The sequence below is a fragment of the Chinchilla lanigera genome, unplaced genomic scaffold, assembly GCF_000276665.1.
Source record: "Chinchilla lanigera isolate Chin_1 unplaced genomic scaffold, ChiLan1.0 scaffold00067, whole genome shotgun sequence".
Taxonomy (NCBI): domain Eukaryota; kingdom Metazoa; phylum Chordata; class Mammalia; order Rodentia; family Chinchillidae; genus Chinchilla; species Chinchilla lanigera.
Genome location: NW_004955468.1, coordinates 12,859,066 through 12,868,581, shown reverse-complemented (window position 1 = coordinate 12,868,581; position 9,516 = coordinate 12,859,066). Strand labels below are relative to the sequence as shown.

The 9,516-nt window shown below is 51.7% G+C and overlaps 1 protein-coding gene and 2 long non-coding RNA genes across 5 annotated transcripts in view; 1 reads left to right on the top strand and 2 right to left on the bottom strand.

Annotated features, from left to right (window-relative positions):
* Positions 1-201: 201 nt before the first annotated feature.
* On the bottom strand, positions 202-1,951 carry Klhdc9 (kelch domain containing 9). The gene is made up of 4 exons (XM_005400237.2): positions 1,403-1,951; positions 993-1,152; positions 708-906; positions 202-444 (listed from the first exon to the last, which is right to left on the bottom strand). The coding sequence occupies exons 1-4, from the start codon at positions 1,930-1,932 to the stop codon at positions 278-280; spliced, it is 1,056 nt and encodes a 351-aa protein (XP_005400294.1). The 5' UTR covers positions 1,933-1,951; the 3' UTR covers positions 202-277.
* A 219-nt stretch (positions 1,952-2,170) lies between these two features.
* On the top strand, positions 2,171-5,657 carry LOC102026738. 3 transcript variants are annotated; one of them, XR_001236892.1, is made up of 4 exons: positions 2,171-2,366; positions 3,153-3,388; positions 4,179-4,418; positions 5,006-5,657. It is a non-coding gene; the product is annotated as an uncharacterized LOC102026738 (long non-coding RNA). The 3 variants fall into 3 exon arrangements; XR_001236891.1 differs by having other exon boundaries at positions 3,122-3,388; XR_263419.2 differs by lacking the exon at positions 4,179-4,418 and having other exon boundaries at positions 3,122-3,388.
* Positions 5,658-6,048: 391 nt separating this feature from the next.
* LOC106150219 overlaps positions 6,049-9,516 on the bottom strand; it is a 4,257-nt gene continuing 789 nt past the window's right edge. Inside the window, exons 2-3 of the long non-coding RNA XR_001236893.1 lie at positions 8,631-8,702; positions 6,049-6,121 (exon numbers count right to left, since the gene is read on the bottom strand). This is a non-coding gene — a long non-coding RNA (uncharacterized LOC106150219). The remainder of the gene's footprint in view (positions 6,122-8,630; positions 8,703-9,516) is intronic.

Sequence of the window (9,516 nt, the reverse complement as noted above, 5' to 3'; positions counted from 1 at the left end):
GCTGTAGCCTGAAACTTTATTCCAATTTAAGAGCAAAGGACAGCATATGATTTGTGGTTTTTGTTACCATCGGATCAATAGCTTACAGTATCAGAAAGGACCTATACTTTGTCCTTTCCCTTGGAAATAAAGATGTTTCTATTTATTTACTGTCTCCCCCGCCCCCACCCCAAGAAAAAAACAAAGGCATTCAGAGACAAATACTGACTCTCACATTAGAATTTAATAATGAAGTGAGGCAGACAGCTCTGATGGTAATGCTCTGTGGCACTGTTCTTTAGATAAAGAGATCCAGGGTGCAAACCTGTGGGCTCGCTGTCCTGCCATCCTCACCAAAGCCCCCAAGCAGGTAAAGCTGATCGTTCCAGAGGCAGGTGCGATGGCCCACACGTTTCAGCCCACGGTCTGCACAGGGGAAGTGGAACCACAGGGAAGGAGACTTGCCTGTTGAGTGGAGGCAGAGGATGGTTATTCAGGCAGGAGCATTCTATCACCCATGGACACTTAACACAGCCAAATGCTTGCCCATTCTATTTCTCCTCACTTGGTCTGTGGGTGTTTTCAGATGTTTCTTAATTTACGTACTCTTAACTCTTGTTAAATAATTCTTCTTCCTACCACTCAGTTACTCCATCCTTTTTCTGAAGTCTTTCGATTCTGTGCCACCCCCATCCACCCCCCAGTCACCTGCCACCCTCATGGCTCACGAGTGTCATAGATGTAGAGGTCGTTGCAGATGGTGTCTCTAGCTCTGGTCAGACTTTCTCCACCAAACAGCACAGCAAAGGGCCCCACCACAGAGCAGGAGTGATGCCGCAGTCCCCGGGGCCCCTGTCGGGACCCCTGCCCGCTGCTTACAAGCCTTGCAAGCTGTTCCATCAAGTGAGGGGCAACAGGTGGCTGCTCCTTGGGGAGAAAGAAGGGACTGTGAAGGAATTTGAGCACCACAACTTTAGCCCTTTTCATCCTAATCAAGATTTGAATAATAATACCTTAATCTTCCCCTGACTCCACTGCCCAGCTACTTCTGGTTCGGCTGAATTGCAGCCCCCAAAGAGCAAAAGCTGATGACCTGGGTGGGGCCCAGGAGTTTGGAGCAGCGCAGCACAGTGACCGGAGCGAGAGACTGTGCGGCAGCCTTCTTCCTTGTAGCTGTAGATACACAGACATGCAGGCCCGAGTGGAGCTTTCCGGAAAAAGTGTGTTTTGCTACTTTCCCCCATCCCCCTTGTCAAGGATAGAAAGGCCAGGGGCGAACCCCTGGGAAGGTAAAACGAGAGCTCAGCTGTCCTGGGCAGATTCTGGGAAATAGTGCCGACCTGAGCCCGGAAGCTTTTCCAGAGGCTGTTTTTAGAGTTTGGACAGAAAGAGGGTTTGAGGCTTTAGGGGAGGGGTGCCATACCAATAGGTTCGGGAGGCAGGGTCCAGCTTTAACGCATAGATGCTTCCGTATCGACGCTGAGTGCGGACCCCGCCCTCTCGGCCCGCCACCCACAGCTCTCGGTCCGAGAGGCGAGTGCAAGTGTGACTGCTCAGGCCAGCAGGGGAACAGTTGCCAGGGGCCGCTTTCCACTCCTCCCACGCTCCACGCTCCGTGTCCAGCGCGGCCACAGTGGCCAGGCGCCGCGACCCATCCCAGCCGCCCACGATGCAGAGCCAGCGGCCGCCCACGGGCGCCGCGTCGTGGTGACTACGCGGGGCACTGCCCTGGGCTCCCAAGCGCACAGCCTGGGCCCCCGCCGGGTCGAAGACCACCGTGTCACTGCTGGGCGCTGTCGCTCCACCTGCTAGGAGCCCCCCTACCAGATAGAACCGACCCCCCAATTCGGTGCACGAATGAAAGGCCCGAGCCAGAAGCGCATCGCAAGCCACTGGCCGCCAGGTCCAGCTCGAGCCCCCAAACCGACCCCCAGGCACCGTGGCTGCCGCCATAGGCCCGGGGGCGGGGGCGGGGGCGGGTGGCGCTGCCCTCAGATACCAGGCCAGGTCCCCACCTCCAGACACCGCCTGCAATCCCCCGTTGCCCAGCAACCACTGCAGCTGCTGCGCGACTGCTGCAAACCGAAGTCGCAAAGTGCCGGTTACCGTGGAGACCAAAGAACTGGTGGCGTTAGGACGTCCGGCAGTGATGTTGCCCTGGCGACCCGAGGCGCGCTTGGTCAGTGAACATCCTGAAAGATCGCTAACCTCAGAAAGTCAGGGACCAAACAATTGTTCGAAGAACCCCTGTAGCCGCAGCTGCAAACTGATTTGGGATTAGGACCCAGAGAGGCAGGTTTGGTCCATGGCAGGGGCCGGGTCCTCTCAGTGTCGGGATTTCTAACTCGAACTGGCCTCCGCGAGGTGAGGGAGGAAAGAAGTCAGAGGTGAGGAAGTGAAAGTGGAGTTGGGAGACTTGGGCTGTGGTTCCAGACTATTTCCCCTGACTCTCTAGGCCTCCTCAGTGTTCTCATTTATAAAATGTACTGTTGATTTATCCAGTAGGTATCTAGACCTTCTGTGGTAAAGCGTGGGAGAGGCATCTCCGCAGCACTGGCCACTAGAGGGTAGTAGAACCCAGTTTCGCCCGCGCGCGCGCGCGCGCGCACACACACACACGGGGGTGGGGTGAAAATGGGAGCACGCGCGCACACACACACACACGCACACACGGGGGGGTGAAAATGGGAGCACGCGCACACACACACACACACACGCACACACGGGGGGGTGAAAATGGGAGCACGCGCACACACACACACACACACACACACACACACACACGGGGGTGGGGTGTAAATGGGAGCAGAATACGTGTGCATACCCGGTGTGCTTCCTTGAGTTGTGTGCTTCCTTGAGTTGGGTTGGGGAGGAAAAATACCTGAGGCATACTTGAGGCCCGGTCAACTTTTCTACTGCGTCCTAGTAAGAGGAATTATTTCATCTTGCCTCATCAGGCTCATACAACACAGACACGGAGGCACTGTGGCACCTGGAACTCAGGATTAACGACGGGGAGCTTCTCCTGATAAGATCCACAGCAGAAGCTGCCCAGCCTTAGAAGCTGGGTGGGGGTGAAATGGGGGAGGAGTGAGAAAAACAGACTCTGCCCCTCCCTGATACCTGCCTTTTGTTCAACCAGGTCCCTGAACTTCTTAACTCTGTCCCTCCAGGACCCAGTGAAGAGTATCACAGCCCAGATCCAAGCTCGCTAGATTGAACTGCAGGAGGAACTGCAGATTTACGCCTAGCCCAGCTGTGGTGGCATAGAGATAGGACCTGTGGCCCCCAGGGCTGGACTGTCAGGAATGATGGCTGCTATTTTTGCCTCTGGTTTCCACACATGGACTTGCTCCCCATTATGCCTGAGAAATTGAGGCTGTAGAGAACACCCAAGGCTTCAGCAGGGGTGGGCATGTGATTCAGGGGGCCAACAGCATAGCTGAGCTTTTTACTCCTGACCCCAGCTCTTGGTTGTCAGGGAACACAGTATGGGGAGGGTGTCGGCAGGAAGGCACGATTAAGCTGCAAGGTTACCTGAACCTGTTGCCCACCTGTATCTTAAAGCTGAGATTCAACATTGCTTTGAGATTCTCTGCCCACCCAACTATAGTTTTCCTTGTCTGACAGGCAGGATCCTTGGTTTTCCAAGACTATGGTTAAAAAAAAAAAAAAACCAACTCTTAAAAAAGCAAACTAACTTCTAATATACTTGGCTGAAATCTGAAAGCCAGCGCTGGGGATGTGGCTCAGTATTGGAGTCCTTGCCTTGTACGCACAAGGCCCTGGGTTCATTCCCCAGCACCACCAAAAAAAAAAAAAAAAAATCTGAAAGCCAGTTTTCTCCCTAAGGCTCCTCACTGGCTCACCTCCCAACAGCTGGACCCAGATCTGACACACTCCAAAGATTAGGCAAGAAGCTAAGGGGGTGGGGTCACTTTGCTTCAACTTGATTGGCCTATATGCCCATTTTAGGCTCTAGCTTTCGCCTGTCTTTCTCTGTTCTACCAGAGTCTTATTTTCTGCCTCTTGGGAGAAATAGGAACTCCCCAACCCAGGGGCTTTTTTAGCTTTTCTCTCCCAGATTTGTGTTCCTTTTCCTCCCAGCTCCCACTGGGACTCAAGAGTCCTTAGCAGTAGGCATATCACTTGGACATGGAGTCTGAACCTCATATATTCCTTGGCTGTTCCCCCTGCAGCTCTGTGTCTCTTCCAGGCCCACGTAGCAGAGACAGGTGTCTATGTATTGCTGCACCAACACTAGACCCAGGGAGAGGAGCTACCCAGGACTCCTACCTCCTCTGGCTAGTTTGAACCAAAGCCATATGTTGGAGGAGTCAGAAAAGAAACCAGAAAGTGGAGGAGGAGGTGGGGGAGAAAAGCAGCGAATCTGCCCTTGTGTGACACACACTTTAGGTCCCAGGACGGCATCTGAAATGGTATGAAATGACCAGTCATTGATATGCAAGCTGAAAGGGAATGAGGGGGTCGGGAGCTCCTGGTTCTCTGTTGCTGTGCCACCAGCGTGCAAGCTGGGTGCTTGGAGACTGGCGTGTGAGAAGCTCCAGAGAATTGGTATTGCCTGAAGTGTGTCTGATGGTGCAGCCTCTGTGGCCAGGCTGGGCTCTGGGAGCTGCTTCCGTGGGGCCCAATAGGTTGCTCTCTGTGTGGCTACGGGTGGGGACGGGGTCAATGAAGAGGACAACCCAGGTCTTCCCCAGAATCCATTCTCTCACCAGATTCTCAGGACCTTTGTCCTGCCCCCTCCTCACTGCAGCATCTTCTGCTGCATTGTCAGCACCGGAAGACTGAGTTCCACGAGGGCTCCTACTCTTAGGCTGTATTAGCCAGCACCTACGCCAAGACCCCTCTTTTTTTTTTTTCTTCCCGGTACAAGATTAAACCCAGAGCCTTCGCACTGAGCTACATCCCCAGGCTTTTTTATTTTTTTAAGTTTTAAGACAGGGTCTTGCTAAGTTGCTAAATTGCCCTGGCTGAGCTTGAACTTGCAACCCTCTTGCCTCAGGTTCCGAGGATGCTGGGATTACAAGTATATGCCTCTACACCTGGCTTCCAAGAGCCAGCCCAGCCAGAGACGTGGAATGAAATAATAAAGGCATCTGTCTGTCATCGTGTTGCTTGGCTCCCTGCCTCTGTGGGGATGTGTTCACAGAACCTTGATGAGAGCAAGGAGGTGGGACTCTGCATACAACTATTGAAAAGCAGGACCCAACTGTACCTAGCATCACAGGCAGCCTGCTTTCACCCTGGTTGGCTCACCCCAGCTTCAGGCCCCCTGAAGTTGGGAGGATGCTGTGAGGCAACCAGGAAATGTGGCTGTTGGTAAAGGATGGGGCTGGGTATCGGGGAACCAGCAGATAAGAGCAACACAGCACATGGCAATGTTTAGATGGAAAATCCTGAAGAGCACGAGGCCACCATCCCAGTCCCAGGCACAGTGAGGCTGGCCCTGGAGAGGAGCAGAGGCGGTTGTCAGTGGAGGAGAAGCAGCGGTGCCGCTGTGTCCTGCGTGGGCTCTCTTCCCAGGGAGGGGGCAGTCCTCCGGAGGGGCAGGAGGCGTGAATTTGATGCTGCTACTTGCAGTAGCTTCTGTCCTGGGACAGGATCAAGTCCCGTGTCAGTAATCTTCCACCACATCAATCAGCTCCTCAACACCTTTCTGTACAGACTGTGTGGAGCCAGGGCAAGGAGACCAGGAATAGTTTACTCCACTGAGAGACCAAGCTTTGCAGAAATGGACTGCAAACACTGAATCCACATTTATTTTTCACCTACTTGAATTCTCATTTACTATTCACCCTCTTCTCTCCCAAAGCTGAAGGGTCTCCCCACCAGCCTTTGACTCTTCTTTGACCTGGGATTTCCCCGAAGACAAACAGGATGTTACTCACCCAGGAGCTCTCTGGTGTACCCTGACCCATCCTTCTCACACCCCACCCCAACCCTTCCACCCTGACCCACCCTCCCCCTCCCTGATCGTTCAGTCCGACCCTCACTCTCACTCTTCTCCCACACCCCACCCCACCCATCCTTGTCCCTCCCTGACTCACCTCAGGTCCCACTGACACAAACAGAAATTTCCGCACAACCCACTCCGACCGGTTTGGCTTAGGTGTACAGCCTGTCATGGAGACAGAGGCAGGTTCAAGCGGATGCTGGGATGTACAGTATGCAGTTAATGAACGTCCACAGTTACACACGCAGACAGCTCTGGGTATGCACATGACATGCATACACAGAGACTCATAGAGGACGCACGATGATGGAGAGAATGCGTTATAGATGTTTATATGTCTGTCTCCTCTGGCTGGGGGTTCCCTGGAGGCATGGCCGTGTGCTATTTGCCTCTGTCACCTCCCTTGAGCCTGACATTCAATGTTTGTCGAGGGCTGGCAGTGTGGTTCAGAGACAGAGTGCTTCCTGAGCATGCAGGAGGCCCTGGGTTTAATCCCCAGTATAGCAAAAGAAAACAAAATCTGTTGGATGAACGCATGCACACAGGCATGCATGCAGTAATGCCACACAGACAAATACAGAAGCTAAAGATGCCACCATGGCTTGAATTGTTCCAATTCTTAAGGCCCAGAATGTGGGTGGGAGGAGGGTAGGTGGTGAGGCATGAGGGGAATGGGGATTCAAGGTAGAAGAAAAAACTGACAAGACAGTGATCTTGAAAATCTTCTAGATGCCATATTTTCTTCCAGCCCCTGCCCTGGAACGTGACTTCCCCAAGCTTCACCCCAGAAGAGGGTAAGAAAGGCCTATCTATAAGGCATAATCCCCAGAAGCATGGCCCTTGTGAGACTGCCTCCCTGCAGTGCTCCATGTGGCTGGAGTTGGGGTGAGTGACTGAGGGGTCCCTCTGTGGGCTCAGAGATGTCCTGGTTGGTAGCACTTTGGAAGAAGGAGCACATTGAATGGATAGGCTGCAGGAGACTGGGTGGCCAGCTTGTGATCTAACTGCTTTCCCATCCCGATGCCTCAGTTTCTCCTGTAGTTTCCGTACCTGGAGGGGGGAATCCGTGGGAAGGAAAAGAGCTCCTCTGAAAGCGAGCGATAGGATCCAAGGTGTCATAATTATAATTATACCACAGGATGCTCGCCCGCCCCTTCCCCCCCCCGGCCCTACCCTACCCCGCCACACTGGATCTCAAAGCAGCATCGGGGTGGGGCTGTCCCCCTGGCATAGGTGGGGACCGGAGTCCTGAAGAGGGGAAGGGGTTTGCCAAGGTGGAGGTGGAGAGAAACTGGGGAGTGCTGGCGTGCAGCCTGAAGGGAACAGTCCTCAAAGAAGAGGTCACTGCTGTGGTCGATGCAGAAAGCTGTGACCTAGAGCCAGAGATGGTGTCACAGCCCAGAGGCAGGTTGACGTCTAGATCTCAACCCAGTTCGAGACAGTAACTCACAGTCAGTCACCACCTTCTCCATACTGCTGGTCACTTATACAGCAATGCAGTCCTTTGACAAAAGTGCATTCGGTGCCCATTAGGTGCTAGGAACTGTTTCAGCATCCACGACTGAGATGTGATTATAAAGCAGAGGTGTAGTTTACAGACTACACCTCTCCTGCTGCCCCTCAGTGTAACGTATGTACTGAATCCCTGGCACACAGCAGGCTTCAATCAATGTTTCTTGAGTTAAAGCTTACAATTTAGTTAAGGAGATAAGATGTACACAAATTATGAGTACATAAGCTATAATAAAGGGACGAGCAAAGGCTGAGGGAGAATAGAACAGAGAAAGATTAATCTGGGGGTGGGAGGAGCTGAGAAGGCTTCATGAGAGAGATGGCATTTGAGGTCACTTTTGAGAGATTAATAAGATTTGACAGGTAAGTAGTTGGAGGTGTAGCTCAGCGACAGAGCACTTATATGCGTAAGGTCTTTGATTCCCCCACCATAAACAAAGAAGATTTTGACGGGTAGGGTTGGTGGGGTAGTAGTAGAAAATATTGTAAATAAATGCCACCCCCTGCCTTACTGGCCGTGTGTGTGTGTGTGTGTGTGTGTGTGTGTGTGTGTGTGTGTTACAGTACTTGGGATAGAAGGGCCTTTGAGCTAAATTATATCTTCAGCCCTTTGTATTTTTCATTTTGAGACAAGATCTTGCTAAAGGGGGCTGGGGATTTAGCTCAGCGGCACAGAGCCTGCCTTGCAAGTGTAAAGTCGTGAGTTCAAATCCTGGTACGGGAAAAACAAACAACCAAACAAAAAAGATCTTGCTAAATTGCTTGGGTTGAGCTCAAACCTGTGATTGCCCTGCCTCAGCCTCCCAGAGTGCTGGAATTACAGGTGTGGCCCATGCATCTGGCCCCAGCCCAATACTGTATCTTAATTTCTCCTTCTTGCCCCTCTCCACACAGAAGGACTCTGTTGCAAGAGTTTAACCCACACTTTTTTGTTCTTTCATGTCTATCTCTATATTTACCTGTTTTACTTTTGTTTTGTTTTGTGAGGTTTTTTTTTGTCCTATTCTGCCAGAGATCTTGCTTCTCTACTTCACTAAGTTTTCTGGGGATTCACAATATATCCCCTTCCCCCAGCCTCCTAGGTAGGCCAGTAGGGTTTTTTGTCACCTGATGGTCACATACAAGATGGAAGCACGTGATCAGACAATGTGAGTATACTTACAGGAGCACAGGGACACAATATTTGAAATCAAGATTGTCCTTGCAATATCCAAACACATGATCTTCCTTGTGCCTATGGAACAAAGTGGAAAAAATAGCCATGGAGAGGATGCAAGAATTCAGGCGTGGTGGCACACACCTGTAATCCCAGCATTCAGGAGGCTGAGGCAAGAGGATCGTTGTGAGTTCAAGACCAGCCCGGGCTACAAAGTGAGCTCAAGGCCAGTCTGAACTCCATAGCAAGACCCTGTCTCAAAAAGACTAAAAAAAAAAAAAAAAAAAAAAAAAAAAAAAAAAAAAAAGAGAGAGAGAGAGAGGATGGAAGAGATCTGCCCCCATGCAAGTTGTGCTGGTGCACTTTTGGGGCTCCTGGTATCAAGGTGCTGAAGCTGCAAGGTCCCTGAGAGGGAAGCCAGGCATCTATGTATAAGGTGAATTCTTTTTTTTTTTTTTTTTTTGGTACCAGAAATTGAACTCAGGACTTTGCACTTGCCAGGAAGGTGCTTCTACTGCTGAGCTAAAGCCCCAGCCCCTGTACAGAGTGAATTCTTTGGTCAGTCCCTGGTTTCTACTGTATACCATAGGAGTGAGGTCAGAGAGGATCACTTAGGTTCCTTCTCAGGGGTCTTTAAACCATTTGCCTGCCTTAGGAACACAGGTGTCTGAGCAAACCATGATACTAAGATTTGTGTGTTCTCTAGCTGGGCGTGGTGTCCCAGGCCTGTAATCCTAGCACTTGAGGGGCTGAGGCAGGAGGATCTCCATGAATTTGAGGCCAGCCTGAGCTATATAGTTAGTTCAAGGCCAGCTTGGACTACATAGTGAGACCCTGTCTCAAAAAAGGAAAGAAAGAAAGGAAGAAAGGAAGAAAGGAAGAAAGGAAGAAA